We start from the raw sequence: 24773 nt of genomic DNA on the forward strand, positions 1-24773 counted from the left end.
TGATATTCATATTCCAACCTAATGGACACAGCTCTGCTCCAAAGTGCTCACACCACCAAGCACAGCAGAAAAAGTGCAACGTTCCCACCAGCACCGGATGATGAAATGCAACCTCAAGAGCCAACATGATGCTCCAGCACCTGTGTTGAGCTCAGACAATGAGAACCCAGCTTAGCAGGCCAGAATGTGTAATTCTTTGGAAACAGGATGTGTAATTCTCCAGAAACAAGTGACTGAAAAGCAACTCATCAGTCCTGGACTGGGGGGGGTTCACATCAGCAGACTCTCAATCAAAGCATTCTACACCCATATGGAAAATATGGTGTGGTCTCTGCAGAGCATTTCTGGTGTGTGGTAAAGCCCCTTCAGGACACCTCAACTCTGCCAGACAGCTTCAGCATATACCTTTAAATATATGAAGCTGAAGCCGTGTCAGGGGAGGGTTAGGTTGGACCTTAAGAAAAGGTTCTTCCCCCAGAGGGTGGTCAGGCACCAAACAGGCTCCCAGGGACAGTCACAGACCCAAGGCTGCCAGAGCCCAAGGAGCTTTTGGACAACACTCTCAGGCATAGGGTGGGATTGCTGGGGTGCCTGTGCAGCACCAGGAGTTGGATTTGATGATCCAATTCAGAGGTGAAACACCTCATGTCATGTCCTCCAAGAGCCAAAGAGGTGAACCAAAGAATAGGGCACAGTTAGCTTGACCTCCAGCTTAGAATAGCTCCCATGCACACATGTTTGGGAAGGGAAGGAAGGGAGAAAGAATACTATGCATTTTTCCATGTCCAGTGGTTTGTATTTCTGGATCTCCCCAAGTCAGTTTGAGCATCTTGAGTGTTCTGGGTGTGATTGCAAGGTGAGGAGCTGGGCTTTGCTGATCCTTCTGGGTCCCTTCCAACTCAGGCCATTCTACAGTTCTATCAAGAACACTCTTTGCAGCCTCCTCCTGAGTGTGTCCAGTTCTCCACACAAAGTTTTTGTAGCCACAATAATCCCTGGCTACCTGAACAGCATCTGAACCCACCTTCTGTCAACTCCATTTCATTCTCTCTGGACCTCATGACAGCAGCAGTGGACTGTCCTCCCACAGGCACCCGATGGTTTTGTGACCTGACTTACCCCCCATCGCTGACCCTTTAATGTCAGACAGGTCTAAACAAACACTTCTTGGCAGAAGAGATACGAACTTTGACTGCACAGACTCAATAAACAACATTTTGCTGTGAATAAATCAGCGACATTATCTGCCATTTATCAGTAGATAGCAAAACCAGCAGAGCAGCAGTGAAGCAGAAAGGACCTCAATGACACATTAAGGCTGTCTGCCCTAAAAATATGGAATGTAGCAGGGTCAAAAGGGGAAAAGTCATACATTGTTGAGTAGGTTTTGCTGCCTTTTTTGCCAAAACCAAACACATTCAATGCCTGAGGAAGAGCTGGACAGAGATGAATGTCTTCATGACTGCACTAGAAGCAAAGCTCCTGCTTGGACTCAGTAATTTGCAAATTCCTCCCTGAATACACCCCAAAGCTGATATCTGCATTCATTCTGCTCAGCTGAAGAAAAAGAAAGTCAGCCTTTGTCCCACACTGTACTTGAGCACTGCTCAGAACAGCCTTTACCAGCTCACACCAAGGTAAAAAAATAAAATTATAAAAACCTGTGTCTTAGAAAACCCATTAGACATCTCTCTCCTAATTCTCTTAAGTCATGAGTAGCTTGCATACCTCCAAGACACCAAGGGAATGCTACAAACAGGTCTAGATCTCAATTCTGTATTTACAAAAGGAAAACAGCAAATATTTTTTGGAGTTACCTAATGCCATGCCAAATACAATCCCAGCACATGAAGGCTTTTGATATTCCCAGTAAGCTGTCTGTCCCTAACACATAATAGGGGCCTACACTTTATTAACAGCAAAATATTGAAGGCTTCAAAACTGATGCCAACCATCTTTGTGATGAAAGGGAACAGAACAGTGCCTCAAATAATACAAGAATAAAAAATTTAGAGAAAACATGAAGGCAACTTCAGGTAGAGTCTACTTGCAACACAGGAACATCATGGAATGAGATTCTTAAAATCTTTTGACTCATCAGGATCAGAGGCCTGCTTATTCTAAATTAAATTTCATGATATGTTTTCCCTGACTGTACCTGAGGTATTCCCAGCACTGAGCTGCACTGCGTGCTTCCAGCAGCAATCATTCCATATGATGTGGTTTGGTGACACCTCAGCCTGGGAGCACAGAGATGTGACAACCCGACTGAGGATGCTCATGAAGAGAACTCTAATTTGTCCTTTCAGTGTGAGCCTCTGCTCCCAAACCCTGACCTGTCTGGTACAGCTTTCAGAGCCTGAAACTCAAAGAGGGAAAGCCCACCCATGGAGTATTTTACTTTTCACTTTAAGATGATTTAACCTTTTCCCCTGCAGCAGCTGCAGATACTGTGCAAGAAACAGTAGTCTGGAAGAAAGAGCGTGTGGCTCAGGGAAAAACAAGCACATATTTTAATGTGAAACATCTGCTTTTTACTCTTTTTATTGCAAAGAAATTGAGTCTTTTTCCCTTTTTTAGGCTTCCCCTGCCGCAGGAGCAGAAGCACAACAGCACCCAGTATGGGGCTGGGTGCCCTGAGTTCATGGACATCCACCTTGACCAAACACCGAGTTATGAAAAATATTTCAAAGTGGGATTTTGAACTCTCATTATCTTATGGAAAAAGGCTGTGAGGAAGACTCTGATTACAACCTGCCCAAAGTGCCTTTACACAGCACTCACTCACCTTATGTCCCTCTCTGAAGTGCACAGTATGTAGCTCACACACTCTCGATTACCACTGTCACATTGCACCTTGCTCATATTTTGTATTAATTTCTTCTTTTCCAAGGATCCCTTCATGAGTTACCTGAATCTCACAGTTAATATCCTTCTAGCATCTCTACAAGAAATGTTGCCACCCCCAGTGCCTCTGGCAAGAGGAATAAAGCCCTCCTAAGTTTAAAGCTGTACCAAATGGCATTTGCTCTCAGACATGGCTGAGTTCACATTCCAGGAGTCAATCTCTACCTGGACCATCATGCAGTAATACTTTAAAAAAAAAAATTTAAAAATAATAAAATAGAAAATAAAATAAAAAATAAAATAAAAAATAAAAAATAAAATAAAAAGTAAAATCCCATCTATTCTGAGGAGTTTTCTTAGAAGATCCCTTTGATTCACATCTGAAGATGAGCTGCTTCAGTTCTACACATTCTTTTGAAGAAAGGATAACAGAGCTGTTGGAGCACTCGCTGCCCCCAACCTGCACAGAAATGATGATTTGCTCCACATTCCCTCCTTACTACATGGGTTTACTCAATCAATAACAGACGCTTGATTTAATGCTCTTTCAAACAGCCAGCTCAGCTCATACCCCTCTTCAGGCCTAAGCCCAAGCCAGTAACCCAAATGCAGATATTTAAGATCCTTTTTCCTTACTTGAGAGATTCCGAAAGCTCACCACATGCTCAGGTGACACCATGGCTCTCTAAAGAGAGGGAGCGACTCTGAATTAAGCTGAGGAGTTTCCCTTCCTCAGGGATTCTGCAGCTGCTGCTCAAGTTTTTAGGAGATCCCAGGTTTTTTGCTGCTTCTGGTTCTCCTTCTCCATTTGCGAACCCCACAACAATCCACATGTGCCCCAAAAGCTGGGACAATGCCTGCAGGTGCCCCAAAAGCTGGGACAATGCCTGCAGGTGCCCCAAAAGCTGGGACAATGCCTGCAGGTGCCCCAAAAGCTGGGACAATGCCTGCAGGTGCCCCAAAAGCTGGGACAATGCCTGCAGCCTAGAACTGGCACCAGGATTAAACAGCACCTCTGAAGGATAACCTACACGTGCTCTCTGTAACACAGAGTAACCAAAGAGCTGCAGGAAGCCCCAGTGGTTTCTCCCCTTATCAGATCCACTGCTGAGCAAGCCTAACTCATTATAGCAACAGGAGAAAACCATCCCAACAATACCTGGAGAGCTCTGTGCCAGGTTAGAAACTCAGGGCAGTTCAGGAACAGGTTTGACGAGCAGTATATGGGAAAGGCAGGACAAAATCTCCCCTTTTGGGCACAGCAGGTACCTCTGCAGAGGTAACAAAAAAGACTTCAAGCTGTCAACATTGATGTTTCAATCCCAGGGAAAGTATTGAAACACTAAGTTTCATGTTTAGGTATGAAACTACATTAACTGCTCCTCATCCATGCTTAAAATTACCAGTTTAATAGGTCAATGTCTGATTAAAACTAGATTTAGCAGGCACAGATTAGGAAGCTAAAAAGCAACCCACAGTTGGTCAGCCGTGACATGAACACAAGTGAAACAGCCCCAGGGACATATTGGGATCACCCCTACATATACATATGTACATATATATATATATATACACACACACACACACATACACTACATGTAATTAGTAGGACACAGGGCAGGACATTAACTTGTGCTGCTTCACTCTTGGCTATCCCTGCTCTGTTCTGGGCTATCAGCTTTGATTGCCAGCCCAGCTGCCTGCTGGATCCCACGCTAAGAAAGCTGAAGAGAGGCATTATGATCACCTCTTCCCACTTTCTGCATAGAAAGGTGGAATTTCAGTAATTTTTCTCTTTTAAAGGGACCAAGAACTTTATGTTCAATTCCTTTCTTCATCCCAAATTTCTAATTTTATTTCCCTCCTTTCTGTTTCTACCTATCCCCCCCAGAATGCTTTTACTCATAAGCCTCAGCACATTGTACAGCATATCTCCTTTGAGCAGCACAGCATGGGAGACCTGTAGATACAGACAGTATCCTGGAAACAGTTGGAGATTTCCCCTCCTCTAAGAATCCCTAAGGCATCCTCCAGAGCTCTTCAGAAATACCACCTCCTCATGCTGCCCCAGGATCCTGGAAAGGCAGGAGGTTCATAAAGGTGGAATTAATAGTACGAGAACACTTGTGTCAATTCTGTCCATGACAATTGAGGATGATCCAGGGAGCAGCAAATTTCTGCTGTTTGCTCCAGGATCTGCTGCTGCTGGATTACAGATGTTGGCATGGACACAACTGCCCAATCCTACCAGCGTTTATTTTATGGACATGCTGAAAACAACAGATTCTACACAGCTCCAGAACAACATTCAGAAGTTTGATGCCTGCTTTTTAAAGAAATCCTCCCAATCCCAAGAGTCTCAGGCATTTCAGACTGCCCAGGATAGGCAGCTTCTCATCCACCTTCAACTCTACTTTCCCTCTCCATATGTTTTCCAACCCTGGTGAAGATGCAATGACCAGAAATGCACAACACAACAAGAGTAGTCACACACTCACCCACTGCAATCCACTCAGTGTATTACTCAAACCACCCTAATCCTTAATCAGATTAATATTTCATGCTTCCAAAAAATAAAACAATGTGTACTACCTGCAGCAAGCAAGAGACCAGCTCATCAACAACAACCAAGTCAATGCCAGAGAGATGAATCCCAACAGCTCCACGCTGTGCCCATGCCAACCAAAAGGGGTGTGCCCGCTCACCTGCAAAAGAGTTTCTTTCACAAGGCAAAAAACCCACAGCACTCACTGTGCTCCCCAACAGCATGGCAGACACCCAAAAATCCCATTCGACTTCCCAGAAACTTTTCCCATTCAACTGGCAGCGTGCTGCCAGCTTCAGAGGAGTCTGGCATTTTTGGAGGATTGCAGAGAAGTACTCTGAGTGCACACTGAAGGCATCTTCTTCATTACGCTCACAGGTTGAATTACGTATTTAATTAGAAACTCCTTCAATGAGAAGTTGCTCAAGTTGAACATGGAGGATAAGCCCCACTTCACACAGGGAGGCAAGGAAACCCATGCTAGAACTGGCCACCTCTGTGCACCACCTCACACATACCACTAACTTCTCCCAGAAGCCGAAGCAAAGTGCTATTTTGCGCAGATAAACTTCATGTTACCTTTAAGCCAAATATTACATTTCCCACAGTTCAGAAACTGCATCTGTATGAAGCTGCTTTGATTCAACTTCCACTTTCAAGCCCTAATCTTCAGCATAGCTGTCAATTAGAACTGTTTGTTACCAAGTAATCTGCTCTATGCACCACATCGTGTCTGTCTCCTTTGAAGCCTTAATACCCACTGGTGAGGATGGCTTTGTACCAGTAGATCACTCATGAACCTTTTGTACTGCATTCAGATCTGGAGTTAATTCCTGCCAACAACCACACTGGAAGTGCTGGCCAATGACAAACACAAAAAGCTGTTTAGCATCATGGAGCCTCAAAGCTCTGTCCGCCACACAAAACCAGCATTTACGTGTTGAGAGAGATACAAGTAGAAAGTCCTTGCAGCACAAGGTCATGCCAAGCTCGCTGGAAGACTAAATTTAGCCACCTGTGCCTCAGGCAAGTCTGTTAGTTATGGGAAGCTCAGATACTGGTGTGGAGCACGGGTCCTAGGGTCAATCCCATGGAAGACTTCCATTTAATTGCAAATGATCTTGAAGCTATTAATGGGGAGCCCGATCCCAATCCATCAAAGAGGAGTCGTCTCTGAGTACCCCACAAACTTGCCACTGGGACACCATGATCCTGTTAGGGCTGGTTCACTTGAATGTGCATACTACTACATTCAGAGTCGGCAGGAAGAGCTCGGGAAGATTTACCAGATGGGGTTTCAGCACAAATATATTTTAAAACACCTCCTTAGCAAGCACATTTCTTCCCCTACCTCACCTCACACTACAGTTCTAACAGCTACACAAGAGCAGATAGACAAGAACTCAAGGATTATTCCAAGCTTTTGTAAATGTTAGCAAAGGCCGATTGAAGACAAGCCTTGGTTTACCAAAAAGTGTCTCAGCCAACAGTTTTGTCAAACATTTAATAATTTTCCAAGCCAATGAGGCAGGGGTGACTCAGCTTCTTCAACTGTGTTAGGTCTTAGGATCAGTATCAGCCACAAGCCCATGGAAGGACCACAGGACTCAACCAAGGTTTGATGCCTAGGATCACTGCAAGAATCTACCCACAGGAAAAAACAAGTTAAAGAATCTGGTTTCAAGACACCACTGCAGAACTTCTGAGCTGCCTTAGCCCTACAGGCCTTCCAGAGATGCTCAAGAATGTATTTTGATGCCAGAAGTATGTATTTTGATGCTCAAGTATTTTGATGCTCAAGTATGCAAAGCCAGGATTACCAAGATGACTGCACCAAGTCCAACCAGGCACTAGGTTTCTCACGTTAGATGTTGAGTGTATATGTTCCAAAAGGCATCTGGAAGTCACGCTCCATCCCCTCACGCCTCTGCAAACAGATGGTGACACAGAAGGCTACCTGAACATCCAACAGTCACCCTGCACATCACTGCTCTTACCAAACCTGGCCCTGGCCCTGCAGAGGCCCCAGCCAGGAGCAGCCATGACCCCTAGGTCCCCCAGACAAAACCTGTGGCTATCACCACAGCAGCCAACTTCCCCCAAATCCCCTGTCTTCAATCACCTTATCTCCTTAAAGTCGAAGCACCAGGAAGAACAGAACAAGTGGTTCCAAAACATCCTGCACCCAGTCATGGATCTTGACAGGCAAAGGCATTCTGGCATATCGAGTAACTCCTAACACTTCAAAGGGATAAAAACCACCAAGTACCAGCACTGAACCCAGCAAATCCACACAAAACCAAAGAGCTGTGAATTGTGTTGGAGCCTAATACCAGCCTTGGATTTTAACCACAGAATACCAGGGATCTGAGCAGAGATATTCCCCCCAGAGATGCAAAGCACAGCCCAGTGATGATTTACCACACTGGCATTGCATCTATCACAAGTCAAACTGAAGCCTCAGCGCTGCCAACACTGCACAGAGCTGCTTCAGAACAGGAAACCGGTCAAAACCTTTCCAAAGAGAGGACAGCTGGGAAGCAGTATCAGATGCCAAAGTGGCTACAGACCTGATGTCAGCTGCAAGATGATCATTTGGAGAACCCGAGGGCCTCCAAAGCATCCAAGCCAGCTCTGAAGGCAAGCCAGCTGAGGTAGGCTGTGGCTAGAAAAATGAGAGACTTTCAACCAGGGAGTGAAAATGATTCAGGGTGGGGAAGAATCATAAAATCATAGACTGAATTGGGTTGGAGTGGACATTAAAGACCACCTTGTTCCACCTCCTGCCATGGGCAGGAACACCTTCCACTAGACCAGGTTGCTCCAAGCCTCATCCAACCTGGCCTTGAACACTTTCAAGAACCTCACTACCTGGAGGAATGACACACAGCAGGTATTTTGGAAGCATTTATTTCCATCTAAGAAGTTACTTAAAGCACGTGCTGCCTCAGTCCCTTCTCCCAGCACAAACCAGAGTGCTGTGACCTGCCAAAAAGTGACAGCAAGAATGAGTCGGCATGAAACTCCTAAAGGCGAGACCTTTGAAGTCTAACCCGGACTTGAAAAGAGACAACTACAAAGCCTGTGGCCTCTGCTTCATTAAAATAAGATGTTAAAGGTTCTTAAGTTTCATTTGCTCATTGAAACTTGTTCTTTTAAGATCTAGGAAATAAAAATAAGCTTTAGAAACTAAACTGGTCTTGTGCATTACAAAGGAAGACAGTTACAAGGTAACTAAGGATAGCCAGGATCTGGCAGGATGGGATTGCTGCACAATGAAGCAGCTTGTTCCAACCTTGAGAAGAGTCAAATTCTTCCTTTACACTTGCCAGAACTGCCACCATCGATGAACAATATTAAAGCCGCATTTTAGAGAACTTCTTCTCATTTGTTGTAAGAGACCCAAACAGCAGTCAGATCTGGAGGGAATTTTGAGTGAGGAATGAAAGCTTGAAGAATCCAGCAAGTCTGAGAAACTTCAAACTGCTACTCTTCCAAAACCCATCTAAAGAATTTTATATAAGAGAAGTAACCTTAATGGCTGGGCTCAATGATCTTAAAGGCGATGCCAACCTGAAGTCAATGAATCTATGGTCAATTATATACCTGATTTAAATACCTGCTGAGTGCAAGACTAGACAGATGCAGACAGATTTCCTGCATTAGTTTTCCCTGTTGTGAGCCCTCCATTAATGTGAAGGATGACAACTGAAATTATCTGAATCTATCCTCTGACTTGTAACTCAGACATGAATGTGCAAAACAAAGGAAAGACTGAGTTTGGCTTATTTCTACAAACAAGGTATTACCTGTGCCAGAGCTTCACCACCCTCACAGAGAAGAATTTCTCCCCAATATCAAATCTAACTCTCCCTTCTGGCAGTGGGAAACCATTCTGCCTTGTCCTGGCACTCCAGGCTCTTGTCCAAACTCCCTCCTCAGTTCTCCTGGAGCTCCTTTAGGCACTGGAAGGGGCTCTAAGGTCTCCCTGGAGTCTTCTCTTGATGAACACCCGCAGCTCTCCCAGTGTGGCTCCAGAGCAGGACCCTAGCCCTTGGCCTCCTCTGGACTGGCTCCGGCAGCTCCACATCCTTCTGACACTGGATCCCAGAGCTGGAGGCAGCTCTGCAGGTGGGGTCACACCTGAGCAGGGCAGATGGACAGAATCCACCCTCTGCCTATACTGGGGGATCAGCCCAGGGCATGGCAGGGTTAAATCATGAACTGAACTCCACAGCAAATCAGTAAGATGGAAGAGACCATCTTTTCCAGCATAAAATAAATAGCTCCAGGAAACATGTCAGACAGGTTGGTTTCACATAGCTCAAATAGGTTTCTCCTACAACTTGATTTAACTAGCTTTGGCACTGATGCACAGCAATTCCTTGTGGGCTGGGAAAAAGGAATAGCTCTATAGGAAGCAGGTATTTCAGAATGTTCTTAACCTCAGCACAAACTGCATGAACTCCCCAGGCTTTATCACTAGACATTAAAACATGTATATAGGACAACAGCTACTCAGGATATTTAATAAATGATGTGGCCTCCTCTAATGCACCCCACACAATGTGGCCAACTCATCTAAGAGAGCTACAGTGACCTCAGGAAAAAGATTTGGGACTGCAGAGAAACCCTCACATCTTTGTAAACAGACACAATATTCCCAGCCTAAAGGAATGTCGTAATAAAACCATAAGGTGGGAAAAAAAAAAAAGAAAAAAAAAAGAAAAAAAAAGAAAGGAAAAAAAAATAAAAAAAAAAAGAGCAGGAGAGCAGAGGCAGACAGGAAAACAACTTTCCCATCTCCCCAATGAATATCCCTAATTCCTGCATTAAATGCTCAGAGTAGCAAATCCAAGCTATTCAATTGTCTTCCACAACACAGAAACTGTCAGCCTGATCTTGAGGGTGGAATCACTGTCAACTTTTCAGGCTATTAAGCTGTTCTCTGGAAGAGATTTGCTCAAAGACGAGCAAAGCAAACCAGAAGATTCAGACAGGTAAGAGACACCTATCCATTGCAGGAGATGGGCTGCTCCAAATGGATCTGACCGGAAGGAAGAACATATGAAAAGCCAGGAGAAAATGGTAATTTCACCCCTATTGAGTCTCATTGTTGCTTTTGCCAATTTCTAGGAAAAAAAAGGGATTGTTTAAAAGGTAGGGAGAGTCTGATGAACCAGAAATTAAACGGGCCATTTAACAAGGAGTTCAAATATCCCCTCCCTCAAGTGAAAAACAAAGGTGGAGGGGTGTCAATGTGGAACATAGAGATGAAGTAGGTATAACAATTCTGAGATTTTTGCACTTCACAGAATCGTAGAATGGGCTGGATTGGAAGGATCTTAAAGCCTATCTCATTCCATCCCCCTGTCATGGGCAGGGACACCTTCCACTAGCCCAGGTTGCTCCAAGCCCCCTCCAATGTGGCCTTGGACACTGCCACGGGTGGGGCAGACACAGCTTCTCTGGGAAACCTGTGCCAGGGCCTCAGCACCCTCACAGGGAGGACTTTCTTCCCACTAACCCATATAACCCCACCCTCTGGCAGTGGGAAGCCATTCCCCGTTGTCCTAGCACTCCAGTCTCTTGTCTGCAAGAATGCAGGCAGCAAAAGAGGAGGGAAGCATCCAGGGCCAAAATTCTTGCGGGGAATAGGAAGGCAACGAGCAAGACTTGTGTGACTGCATCTCAAAGAATGGCTCCCACACTCGGGCTTGGGTTCCTTAGGAACCGAGAAGGTTTTGGGACAACTGGAAGTCTGTGCAAGAACGAGGACTGAATGGATCAAAACAGCACCGCAACAGTGGCCTCTGCAATCAAATCAAAGGCTTCTCTCACACTGCAGAAGAGGAATAGAGAAAGCCAGCAGATCCAGAGAGAAGTATATCTGAGGAAGATGCATCTTTGGGGGGAAAGAAGGTGATTCATAAGAGCCTCATCTCCTCAAGAACTCCTACAGATGGGACAAGAATTAGCCATGTGAAAATCCACAGCTAGAAAAAAAATCAACAGAGTGCAAGTCAGATGGAAAGACAACAACAAGGCTCAGGAGTGTTTCTTCACAAATGGTGGAAGTCTGAAAATATAATGGAAAAACTCAAATGTCTGGTCTGCAAGTGAACATAGCAAGTTCATTCAAAACAGAGTGGAGAGTAGAGGAACCACTAGACATTAAAAAAACCCACAAGGACTAAGCAAACATTTAGAGAACCTAAGCTGACACCACCATTTGAACAACTCAAGTTTTTTGTGTCAACAAGGAATCCCCTGTAAATCAGAACTACAAGTTTAATCCAGAAAATCAGAGCCTCAGACAACGGAGCAGCAGCTGTCACACTGTCACCAGTGGGCTGCACAAGCGGGACATGTGGCATTAACCAGGCCCCACATCCCTCCATGTCACCAGAGCAAATGCCAGCTCAGTGTGTGTGCCACCAGGACCAAGCTCTTAAACAGCAAAAAGTGATTGTTCCCCAGGAGTGCATGAGAGAAGCAGCAACTCAGAACCATGGAATGTTTGGAAGGGAAGGGACCTTAAAGATCATCTTGTTCCACCCCCTGCCATGGGCAAGGACACTTCCTACAATCCCAGGGCACCCCAAATCCTGTTCAAACTGGCCTTGGACACTTCCAGGGATGGGGCAGCCACAGCTTCTCTGGTTAACCTGTTACAGGCCTTCACCACCCTCACAGAGAAGAATTTCATCTTAACATCTAATCTAAACTAATTCCTGCCTCCACCTTGGATGGCAGCTGGAATATTGGTGTGAGCCCTACAGCGCGATCTGACCAAGCAATCAAAGCCAACCCATATATACAGCAAGGTTAAATGTCCAAGAAGGAAACAAAATCTAAATTTACAAGCTTTTAGTAAGGAAAAAAAAAAGGGTTAGAAGCCACATGATCTATTATTGTGTTAATGATTCATCAGACAACATCTCCCAAAAATTAAAATTGTGTTTTGTACGTACTCTGTTGAGCTTGGCCATCTCCTCTCTCCCTGCTTGACCCCAGAAATCAAGCTTTTGGTGGTAAAAGATGATGAGGTGACAGCAACAGCCTCACTTGACTCCAGTGTCACACAGAAGGAGATGGGGAAGTGCCCTTGGTTAAAGCAGGTACCCAAAAGTCTCTTGGCCCAGCTTCGACAGAACAATTCAGCAGCATCTGGGCAACCCCAGGCAGCTGTGCTGGGCAAGACCAGCCTAAGTTGCTGCAGGGCTAATTATATTGTACAAAATTAAGCCATGTCCCAGGAGTCAGGGGCTGTTGTCTTTTTTACCCTTTTCCTTCTTCCTTTTGCAATGGACAGAGCACATCAACAAGGGAAAAGCAGCTGATACATTCCATTGAAAAAAGCAACTACATGGCAGAATCCATCAAAGCTCTCTGCAGAGAAAAACTACAGGATAAAAGGAAAAATCCGTCACGTACATAAATAATTGGTAAAAAGGGGGGAAGAACGTATCGCTGGTCTGTTTTGCAGCAGAAGGGACTCACCAAAGGATTCTGCTTGACACTGAGCTGTGTTACTAAGATGACAACATTTGCTACTCTGAATAATTCAGGATGAGAAGTAAATAAGAGCCATGACTCCAAGGAATTGCAGTAAAATCTCGTGATATGAGTGGGTGATACAATTCACAGAGCAGCACATCAGGAAAAACCACCCTAATGTCAACTTCAAGAAACATGACAGACTGAACTCAAGCCAACCCTGGGAAGCAGGACTACAGCAGAGTATTCTACAAAAACCATGATCCACACCAACACACTAATGAGCACAACATTTGTAATTACAGAGATGATAATATAGGATAAAATACCTCTAAAATACCTCTGAAGAGGTACCTGCACCATAAATATAACCCAGCACCTCTGTAAATGTCTCCCATTGCCCTGTGCCGAACCCCTCCTTCCTTACCTGTCTCAAGGAGGCTGGAGCAGAGCTGGCAATGACATGAGAAACAAGAAAAGACACAGGAAGTCTAAATACATGAGGACAATTCAGCCAAGAGACTACGAGGAATGGAAAAAGTATTTTCCTAAAATCATGAATATAATGAAGAGAAGCATGAAGGTTCCTAAATTCAACACCTGGCTCAGGGAGGTCATGAACTGCTGAGGAGAGAGAAATAAAGCACTATTTCCTTGGATTAGATCTGCTGGGATTGTGTTCTCCCCTCCCCAAGCATCTGCTCCTGGTTACCAGTGAGCAGGATACCAGGCCAAATGGATTCCTGGTCTCATCTGGTAGCACTTTTTAAGGCATTACACAGGATTTCATCTGTTAACCTGAAAATACACAGCGGCTGATTGCTTCCTGAGAGCTGCAAAAGGGAGCAGTGTTAGGACAGGGAAAGCAGCAAGTGGCTGTGGACTAGGATGAACTTCGGATCTTGCCCAGCTCACAAGTCCCCTCCCAGTGGAGTTCTGAACCTGTCTGAATAGCTTCCATTGGTGACTCCGGCATGGCAAACCAAGTTGTTGCCAATACAGAGAACTGGAACAACATGAAAACTCCTATGGAAGAGCAAGATAGATGTGCTGGAATGAGGCAAGATCACACACTTCAGACTTCACAAGAAACACTACTATGAACTGGGAAGCTCTTTAATCCAAGGAAAAAGAGAGACAGGGTATTAGCTTGTTCCAGCACAAAGAAATTCTGCATGGCACAGCACAGCATCCCAGAGAGCATTCCCCTGCCTTTCTGTGCCCTGCTCCCCTCAGGGATTAGCTTTGAGCAAACATGTGCAGGGAAGAGAGAGACAAAGAACACGGAAAAGAGGTCCTGCATGGTTTGAAAATAAGGAGCCAACAGCTGGGCTGAGCTTTCCAAAAGCACCAACGGAGAGAAGAGCTGATTTAGAGGAAGCAACTCTGGCATAAACACAGGCAGGTTATGTACCAGCCACAGATAAATTTATTGTGAGACTCTAGTGTGAGTTCCCAGCCCTCATGTCCAGAAAAACACAGCAAGGAGCCCAGACTGGCCCAAACTTGTGAGGACTTTTGGCCAACAATTGAAGACACACAGTTATAGACTTAGAGAGGAAAGCAGAGATGAGACTTTTCCCCCCCACCACCCAACAGTTCTTAAAGAATAAAAAAGGCACTAGCCAAGTCTAGAAAAGGTGATTTCAGGGCAGGAACTCTTTAAAGAAACACTTGTATCTGAAAAAAGCTTAGGTGCTTATGCAGGGTGTGAGTATAAAGACCTGATTTTATCAAGCCAATTGCCTAAAATTTTACTGGAGTCAGCAAGATTTTTGCCAAAAGACTGGAATATCAGCGGTGCCAGGGTGCCACTATACCAGCAGCCAGAACTTTGACATGGAAACTGAGATTTCCCCGGCAGCTCTCACCTCCACTCTTCGTAACTACCTCTGCATGTTTTTTTACTAATAATGCTTTTTTTCGTTACACGCCATGATATTTAAGTTCTTTTCTTATCTGGTCACACCTTGCCAGCGGTCACCTTCCTTGGACAAGAATTCCTGCTGATATTTACTGTTGGCAGAACCTCCAGCTCATCCCTGACTCCAAGAGCTCCAGTGTGAGCCTAGCTTCACATGGAAATAACCAGAGTTTGCATCTCTCTACAACAGCAATGTCATGAAACCCAAATTCTCTCATCAGTAAAACTTCACCATCCAGGTGGCACTTCCAGAACTTGAGCCACTGGCAAGCATTGAGAAATTTTGCAGCCTGAATCTCTACAAACTCATAACTCAAAGGCACCCCTTGTTTTTTTTTTGGGTTTTTTTGAAATTTATCTGTGGGAAAATGCTGCTAATATTCGATAAGAGCTTCTCAACAGGAACAAAGCTCATGATTCCCAGTTCACCCACCATCCTGTCCCAACAGAGACTGAGTTACCAGCACAGCACTGGGCCAGGGATGTAGAGATGGTTTATCTGGGTAAATCCCAGCTGGCAGCTGGGAAGCTGAGAGAAGGAAAAGGCAGGTCCTGGAGAACTTTGGGAGTGGCTGCACAAGCTGACAGGCATTAGGTCACTGGTAAAAAGAAAGTCAAGTCTGATGTCACACCCGTGACAGTGGGACTTCAGGCAGGTCACGGTGAGCCCAGAAACCAGAAATGAGGATGGCAGAAAATGCCACACAAAGTCAGGCATGGGAGGCAGCTCAACAGAGCTTGGACTCTGCTCAGAAGACTTTCCACGAGCAGAGAAGTCACTGTTGAGGAAAGCTAAAGGGGACTGTTGGTAGCAGTGAAACATTTGGAAGGGAAGATGTCACCCTCCCGAGGCAGTTGAGGCTGCCCCATCCCTGGAAGTGTCCAAGGCCAGCTTGGACGTGGTTTGGAGCGGCGTGGTCTAGTGAAAGGTGTCCCTGCCCATGGCAGGGGGTGGAATGACATGACTTTTAAGATCCTTCCAACCCAAATTATCCCGATTCCATGATTTGGATAAGACGACAAACCCCAACCCCTGGAGTTCCAGAGTGTGTCAAACAGCAAATGGAAATACTTCCCAGACGCAGGGGGGATATATAACTTCACACAAATGTGTTGCATACACCTCCTGTGACACAGAGCACTTCGCTTGCTTAGCCTGGGAACACCCCCACATTCAGCAGCTCCCAAGGCACCTCCAGCTCCTTCCCCGGCAGGTCCCTGCCCCGCACTCCCGGGACAGCCCCTCAGCTCGGGCTGCCACGTTCCCCCGACTCAAACCCCGCAGGGCAGCACCAGCCCGGCACCCCGAGCCCACACCCCGGGGGGAGCCGCGACCCCCGCGGGGTCCCTCGGGCCGCCCCACGGCGGCTCCTCCACCCGTTCGGCCGGAGCCCTTTCCGCCGCACCGTGAGGGCTGGAGCGCCGAGCCCGGCGGAGCCTCCGCGGCGGGCGGGCCTCAAGAACCGCCCCTCGGCCGGGCCCCGCCGCCCGCGCCCCGCCGCCGTACCTGCTCCGCCGGCGCTGCGCTCCCCGGGCGGGCCGGGCCGGGCTGGGCCGGGCCGGAGCCGCCACTGCTCTCCCCGCGCCCGCCGCAGCTCCTCCCTCACGGCGCTCGACGGGCACAGCCCGACCCGGCAGCGCTCGGCGCCGGCACCGCCCCGCGCGGCTCCGCCCTATGGCCGCGCCGCGCCCGCGCCGCTTCCGGGGCACCGCCGGCCTGGAAACCGCGTGGCGTTGGCAGGAGGAGGCGGCGGGACAGGGGGGGCTCCGCTCCCGGCCGGGCTCGGCATCGGCCGGGCTCAGCATCAGCCGGGGTTCAGAATCAGCTGGGGTTCAGCACCCTGCGGGGCCCAGCTTGGCTCTCCGCTGGAACTCAGCGTCCTCCGGGGCTCAGCATCAACCGGGCTCGGCACAAACCTGAGCTCAGCACCCACCGGGGCTCTGCATCCTCTGGGGCTCAGCTCAGCATCCCGCTGGGGCTCGGCATCCTCCGGAATTCAGCACCCACCGGGGTGGTCCCTTCCAACCCAAACTATTCCTTGATTCTATGGGAAAGGAGCAGAAACCCACTGGGGTCATCACCTGGATGCTCCCAGGCTGATTCTCGTGAAGAGCTTGGCATTTTCCAGATGGATGTTTTAAACCGACATATTCACAGAATCACGGAATCAAGGGCTGCTTTGGATTGGGAGGGACCTTAAAGACCATCTCGTTCCCTCCCTGCCATGGGCAGTGACACCTTCCACCCAACCAGGTTGATCATTCCTTAAAAGTGGTTAAAAACACTGTGAGGAAAACCTTCCTCCCTGGTGTGCAGGCCTCCAGCCTGGGGACAATCCCATTATCCAGCCACACACGTAACAGCTTGCCAGCATATGGGCCCCACCAAGGATGAACCACAGGTTTATTTGGAAAATGTATTCAGATCCAGAACTTAGGCATTAAAATTATTTACTTCCCCTACTACCTTATAATCCTGAGGCTGAGCTTGGAAATTTTTCCCTGATGCCATAGTTAACCTGAAAACAAGCCCAGTTCTAATAAAAAAGGACATTTCACTTCTGTTTTTTCTCTTTTAAGAGCTATATGCACTTGGCTGGCTCGGTATAGGTTTAATAAAGGCTTAATATTTCTTATTTAAACCTTTTGAGTTGTCAGTATCAAAAGCAGAATGTCTCAATCCAGCCACCTGAAAAGCCTGTCCTGGCAGCATCCTGTCAATTCCTAACCTGAGCCTTTGCTCCTCAATGAGTTTATTTTGCTTATTCTTTGTGCTATTGTCTGTAGGAAATAATAATAATGTGGATATCACAATATTGACAATATCTTTGATCAAAAGGAGAGGCATTTTTGTGATTTGGCTCACATTTTTTCTGCTCTGAACCATCTGGGCACTCCCAAGGAGCTTCTTAATTCTGAAAAATTATCATCAATTTTACTCCGAGTAGTTATTCTGCTAAATCCTATTGAACGTGTGGATTCTCATTATCCCTGTGATAATCCCTTGGGAGTTTATCTGAGCACCAGCCTGTGTGTTGAATTAAAGGGGGAGTCAAAGCTGACCCGAAAACATTTGGGGTGGATGTGGAGCACCCCTTGCCTCCTCATCCTCAGCCCTGACAGGTGAGATTCCAGCCCGATTCCCAAGCCTCTTTTTATTGCAGAAAGGAAACATCGTGCTTTCCTTCTCGCATCTCTGGTCGGGATGAAGCGGCTCTGGAGCTGGTGGGCAGGACAATTCCCCTTTGTCCAGAGCAGCAGGAAGGACAATGAAGCTGCTGTTGAGGATCAGGCACAGGGAGGCACCCCGACTTGCCAGCGTGGGCAGGGGGGACCCTGCAGACCTCAGATCCTTCTGAGTAATGTCCAAAGGGGAAAAAAACAAAGCCGAAGGAAAAACAAAGCTTAAAAGTGCAAGTTTTGGAAGAGGTGAGAGCAGAGGAGCGACTACTCATAAGGTACCGAGGTCTCACCCTTCTCTCTTCCAGTAGAAACAGCCCTGTAAGCACTCAATCCAGAGCAGGAATGTACATGAACAGGTTTGGAATTTTCCAAAATGAGTAGTGCTCTAGCAGGAGCCGAGTTTATCTCCCTTAACATAAACTGGCAATACCTGAACACCAAAGCACAGCAGGGAGGCTGCACTCCAGGGACTGGGAAGTCAACAGTCATGGCTATGAATTGGACATGGTCTGGTAACAGATTTTTTTTTTAGAAAAAGCCTTGAAAATCAGAAAAAAACTATGAAAAACTCATCCCTCATCTGGGGATGAGCTCCCTGGGATTAGGCGCTGGATTTCCCATGGTGGGGTAAGAGGTCGGCAGCCTGACAGCTGATGGCCCTGCTCCCCTCCCCTCTGTCTACGTCCCCATGGCCCAGACATCTGCTGTCCCCGCCGGCCAGCTGCCCCCCTGTGCAGCCCTGGCTGTGGGACAGCAGCAGGAGATTCTTTCTTCCAGCTACATCCAACAGAAATGTGCTGTCTGTCCTGTTTCGGATGTGAGGGGAGAAGGGGTCTGCCAGGAAAAGCTCAAAAGTGCTGTGGAGCAGCAGCAGTTTGTAATTATCCCTGTGGGAAGAAGGAAAAGCCTTAGGCTGTGGGGATGACATAGGATGGCATCTGTTTCATCACTCTCTCTTGCCCAAACAAAGATCATTTTGCCCCGTAAGATTTTAAATTCAATGTATTAGGCTCTCAGGAATTCTTATCTCCTAAGCACTTTGCTCACTTTGCAGCTGCTTTTGAAGCACCCAAGAAACACGTGCCCAGTTGTGCCAGCAGTGAACCCCTCAGCTCTCATTTGTGATGTAGGTATATCCAACATCCCCTGGGGAAAAGTGTGGGTGCCCTAGCCTGGCTCAAAAGGAGCTCTTGGACCTTCAGGCATGAATAGCAGGCTCAGCTGAGAACAGTTTATTGCTCATTAGTGCTCTCAGGGCTGTGATGTTCTCAAGGTCAGGGGTCAGATAAATAATATGGACTATCAGAAGAAAATTCCATGTGTTGGGATGGAAATAAAACCTGCTGGGGGGAGTGAGTTGCCCTCACTGTCCATTCCTGACTCTCCAGCAATTTGAGGAAGCCACAGGGCGACACACAGTGTCGAACACAGTGGGTGAATTTGTGATTTTGTTGAGGCCATTTCCAACACAGTGGGTGAATTTGTGATTTTGTTGAGGCCATTTCCTTACCTGGCATGATAACACAGACTTGGGAAATGAGCAATTCCAGTCTCTCATCCATACACCAATATATTCTCTTCACGTTTCCTAAATAAACTGGTCCTAGGCAGAAGGCGCCTGCTCTGGTCCCTGGCACAGCCCAGCGTTTGTAGCTGAAGATGCTGCTGACATCTATGGTCAGCCTGGGGAACTGGTGTTTAAAAGCCTTGGAATCACAGGCTGGATTGGGTTGGAAAACATCTTTAAATTCCTCTCAATACACCCCCTGCCATGGGTAGGAAAACTTTCCACTATCTCAGGGTGCTCCAAGTCACATCAAACTTGGCCTTGGACGCTTGCAAGGATGGGGCGGCCACAGCTGCTCTGGGCACCCTGTGCCAGGGCCTCACCTCCCTCACAGGGAAGAATTCCTTCCCAATATCCATCTAACCCTGCCCTCGGGCAGTGGGAAGCCATTCCTCCCAATCCTGTCCCTCCATCCCTTGACACAAAGTCCCTCTCCAGCTCTCTTGGAGCTCCTTTAGGCACTGGAAGGGGCTGTCAATGAGTTGTGGTGTTCATATCGATTTAACCAAATTATCATTGTTATAAAATAATAAGAAATTACCTCAGAAGTGAAAACTACTCTGAAGATATAAAAGTAATACTGACTGGGTTTCCAGCTGAGTGTTCTCCTCAGGAGATTCTCTGGACCACACCTCTTGCCCTAAGACTGTAGAAATCCCCTTTCACAGGGAAAACCAGTTAGGTGCTGTAACATTACAGCCAGTACAGTGATACAGCCAAATTATCCGTGAATTAATTTTCAACACGGTGCATGACCCCTCTTTACCACATTAAACTTCACTATTAATTGTTTGTAATATATTGTTGGACTGAAGCTCGTCTTGAGACTGATGGAAATCCTTCAGCACAGGTGTCAGCATAGGTGCAAACTCTCAGCGTTCTAAGATCCACACAGTGCCATTTTAAGGAGATTTTTATTGGAACAACAATAGCTGGGGAAAAAAAGCCCAAAAAGCAACCAGGCAAGCTTTTTTTTTTTTTTTTTTTTTCCTCTATAAGTCTGTTCTTACCTATAATTTTTATTTTGGGTTGTCTGAAGCTCCTGAGCTTTAGCAGTCTCTCCCTTTCTGATTTTTTCCCTTATTTTCAGAAGAGCTGGGTGCTATTCCTGTTTCCCTATGGACTCAAAGAGTCCAGCAAGGGCACAGCTGGAGCTAAATCAGCTCCAGCCCCAGGGAGTGTGGGTTGAAGGTCACCTTCCCATATTCACATTGGGGCAGGAAAGCAGCCAAGTTAACACCTTCTCCTGCATTTTGTTCCTATTAAAAACTCAGCTTTAGGACTGCAGGTCCTGACGGAAACATTTGGATTTTATCCATGAAGAGGGAGCATATTTATTTATTAGGGGCAAAAGCAGTTTAGTTGCTCCTGAATACCTAGTGTTGCTCTTTCCCGAGGCTCCCAGCAGGGTGGGTGTGTACCACAGGGGCACATATTTGATCCCAAGCATCTCCTGTGCCCCTCACATCCCTCTGCAGCCTCCTGTGTTCCAGCTCTGTTGGGTTTTATCTGTTTAATGATGTGTGAGAGCAATCCAGCACAGAAGGATGTGGAGCTGTTGGAGTGAGTGCAGAGGGAGCACCAAAATGTTCAGAGAATGGAGCAGCTCTGGAGGAAAGGCTGGGAGAATTGGGATTGTTCAGCCTGGAGAAGTTTCAGGGTTGCCTAACTTGGCCTCCCAGTGCCTGAAGGAGCTGGAAAGAAACATGTAGAGAGACTCTTTACAAGGGCCTGGAGTGCCAGGACAAGGGGGAAAGGGTTTCCCACTGCCAGAGGAGGGGGTTAGATGGGATATTGGGAAGGAATTTTTCCCTGTGAGGGTAGGGAGGCCCTGGCACAGGTTTCCCAGAGAAGCTGTGACTCCCCATCTCTGGGAGTGTCCCAGGCCGGGTTGGATGGGGTTTGGAGCACCCTGGGCTAGTGGCAGGTGTCCCTGTCCATGGTAACAGGTGGAATGGGATGAGCTTTGAGGTCTCTTCCAACCCAAACCATTCTGGGATCTGTGATTCAGGTCTCCATGAGCCTCCTCATCCTTCCCCCTTCCCACCTGGCACAGCCTGCATGGAGCAGCTGATGATGGATAATGGCTGAGGGAATGCAGGGATGAGCAGACCTGATCGGAGCCCAGAGGTGTTTGCTGTCTCCCAGGCATTTTTAGAGGAGAAATGGAACTGAGGATATGCTGGTTTGGCAGGTCAAAGGGACAGGAAAGAGCTGCCACTAGTGCCACCGTGGGACCTGTCACTGTGATGATGTTTTGTGTGGTGTCAGGGCAAAGAAATCTGTGGCTTGTTCAGATTTCCCCCCTTAATTTACATGATCTTTTAAAATTTTCTATTAAGGAGAAATCAATTCCTACTTCTCATTCAAGCTTGAACTGCTTTTCTGTAACAATTCTGCTTTTTATCAATAGAGCTTTTAGGAAGAGGTTTTTACAGCATTCACTGCTTTCCCACCAGGCTGACCTACGAGAGTTGCCACTAAATTCTCCTGATGTACTAAATTTAAATTTTAACATCCCCCTAAATTCCCCGGTTCATCTGCTCAACAATACTCTGATATTTCAGGGAGCTTCTGAGGAAGAGCCCTATCACAACGCCCTACTTGCTTCTTTCCTATTAATTACCCCCCCAAAGTTATGTGGCAACATTATAACAGCCCCAATAGCAAGTTTTATTTAGTTTTAGCCATTTATTCCTCTGCCAGCTTTCAGATTCTTTGGAACAACTAGCTTCTGTTAATTAAATGTCACCTCTAATCAGAGCAAGTTTCAGCTGCCCACCCACCTCTCCAGTGCCTTTCCAAATCCAGTTTCCCATCTTCGGAAAAAGAAATCTTCGTTAACAGCTTTTACTACAATAAAGACTACAATAAAGACAGGTGTGGGCTCAGAAGGCTTCAGTTTATTAAAAAGTGAAGATCTGCTTTTCAGAAACAGAACAACCACAATCATGCAAGTCTTAGACAAGCACAAGGCAGTCAGAAGATAAAAGACACAACCTGCCCAACAGGCAGGAGGAACTCAAGCAAACCAAGATGAAAATTAAACCGGTGGTTTACAATGAACATGAAGTGTCAAACAGTAAAAATTAATTAATTTATCCAGTGTTCACACCACCTCTCAGACTTTTAGTCTTGTACAAACGCTGAAAAGAAGCCATAAAAATTTGTAAAAAACTACAGTATTTTGTATCAAAACCAGCTAGAGTAGGAGGAGCATTTTAACATGAAAATCGAGGTCAGATCAGATCTCCTCTTCCTCCAAGCAGTCTCCATCTTCGGCAGGATCCAGTGGCAGGGGCTGAGCTCTGTAAGGAGCATTATTTCAGAAGCATTAGCAGAAACCAGCTCTGGTTTGAAAGGCTAACAAAAACCTTTTCCCAAAGCCCGTGTGACCCAAAAGCCTCAGACAGCACCCTGAGGCATCAGGACTGATGGGGGCTACTTTATCCCGAGTGCTCTGAGCCCAGATGCAGCTGCAGAGACATTCCTTCCAGACTGGAAAGATAACATTCCACACCAAGACACCCCTGGCTGGTCCCTGCACATCCTGGACCCCAAGGACTGCACACAGGTTCCACACTTCTCTTTGGAAGCTGCCTAACTCCCACCTCATGCCTGAGTTTCCACCTGACGAACTTATGGAACAAAAAGCTTGTGCAGTTGAGGGAGTACAGTTCTTGCTATTTCCAGAAAACACTAGGAAGCTGCAAATTGTTTTGGATGGGGAAACTCTGTGTTCTCTTCTCACCACCCTGATCTTTTTCAGCCTGACAAACTCCAAATTAAAGGGATGAAAGTTTTCCTGTGCTACAGCAAATGTTTTCTCATTCACCAACAGGTGGGGTGCACTTAAAAGCCTTTGTCTGCTTGTCCTGCAGGACAGTTTGGGGCTGATTCTTATGGGCTTCCCCTGGCAGTTTGGGAACACCTATATTTAGTGGAAAAATAGAGGTTCAACCCAGAATTCTCTATGAAAAACATTCTGTAAGACAACATCTCATACTGCTGCCTTTTTAGTTAGTAGTGCAGTCTACAGGTTAATCTCTGAGGTTTCAGCTTGGAGAAGTCATTCAATTCCCGGCACATGGAAGTTGTTAGTGCTCTCCTAAGCTTTTCCAGAACTTTACTCTGCTGGCAAAGTTATGTCTGAGCAGTGAAAACTTGCCCCAACTACCAGTTACTGCATCCATTTTCAGGAACCTTGACGAGGTCCCTGAAAACTTTGCTAAGAAGCATCACTTCCATGAGGATACAGAGGACAGCAAACACACTGTCAACTTGTCAGCAGCTGCTTGCCACTACTAACATGGAGTTTCAAGGACAAAAAATGATCACAACTTGCTCCCCCTAACTTATGCCTCATCTTGCCCAGCACCCACTCCAGGCCGCTGGTCCCAGGCGTGTCTCCGTCGGGATCCCGGTTCTCCTTGGATGGGAGCTTCAGGAAGTCGCTGATACCCCTTTGCCAGGCGGGCACCGGCCTCACACAGACCCGGTTCAGCCCCACAGGGCGCCTGTCACCTGCGAGGAGCGCGATGTCACTGCTGGGGAGCCAGGAGGGGAGGAGGAGAAGGGAGGGAAATACGGGAAAAGAGAGGGATGAAATAAAGGCAGGGGGGAAGGCAGGCAGGGGGGAAGGAAGGCAGGCAGGGGGGAAGGAAGGCAGGAAGGAAGGAAGGAAGACGGGAAAGGAAAAGGAGGAAGAAAGGGAGAAGGAGGGAATTAAAGAATAAAGAGCGCAGTGAGGGAGGGAAGGAAGGTCAAAGGGCCGAGCTCCGCCGCGCTCACCTCTCTTGCTGGGCAGCGGCGTCCCCGCGTTGATGCTGCAGGAGCCCAGCGCCTTCCGGGGAGCGCGGGCAACCAGCACTGCGGAAACAACGGGACAGCTTGGGGACAGCTTGGGGACAGCGTGGGGACAGCGGTGGCACTCGGAACTCGGCGGAACCCGGCTCAGCCCATCCCGCCCCGTCCCGGTCCCACAGCACCGCCGGCCCCGCGGCCCCTCACCCTTGCGGAAGGCTCCTCCACGCTGCTCCGCCTTGGTCCGCGCCATCCCGCGCCGGCAGTGCCCGGGCCCGCCCCGGCAGCGCCATTGGCCACAGCCCGCCAATGGAGCGCGGGGCCGCCCTCGTTCCGCTCCCCTTCCCGCTCCCCTTCCCGCTCTCCTCTGCCCGGGCGGGATTTTGGGAAGGAATTCCCTATGG

General features: G+C 47.3%; 2 protein-coding genes across 4 annotated transcripts in view; both read right to left on the reverse strand.

Moving 5' to 3' along the window:
• The window catches only part of CSNK1G1 (casein kinase 1 gamma 1), a 93316-nt gene extending 76858 nt beyond the window's left edge, over positions 1-16458 (reverse strand). For all 3 annotated transcript variants that reach the window (XM_088063022.1, XM_005521337.3, XM_014251160.2), the window contains exon 1: positions 16324-16458. The gene's annotated coding sequence lies outside the window, so the exon portion shown is untranslated. The remainder of the gene's footprint in view (positions 1-16323) is intronic.
• A 5991-nt stretch (positions 16459-22449) lies between these two features.
• PCLAF (PCNA clamp associated factor) lies at positions 22450-24740 on the reverse strand. The gene is made up of 4 exons (XM_014251093.2): positions 24577-24740; positions 24358-24435; positions 23949-24090; positions 22450-22874 (listed from the first exon to the last, which is right to left on the reverse strand). The coding sequence occupies exons 1-4, from the start codon at positions 24620-24622 to the stop codon at positions 22811-22813; spliced, it is 330 nt and encodes a 109-aa protein (XP_014106568.1). The 5' UTR covers positions 24623-24740; the 3' UTR covers positions 22450-22810.
• Positions 24741-24773: the final 33 nt, after the last annotated feature.

Source organism: Pseudopodoces humilis, chromosome 16, assembly GCF_049639895.1.
Source record: "Pseudopodoces humilis isolate 2021_Gansu_Grassland_sample_001 chromosome 16, ASM4963989v1, whole genome shotgun sequence".
Lineage (NCBI taxonomy): Eukaryota > Metazoa > Chordata > Aves > Passeriformes > Paridae > Pseudopodoces > Pseudopodoces humilis.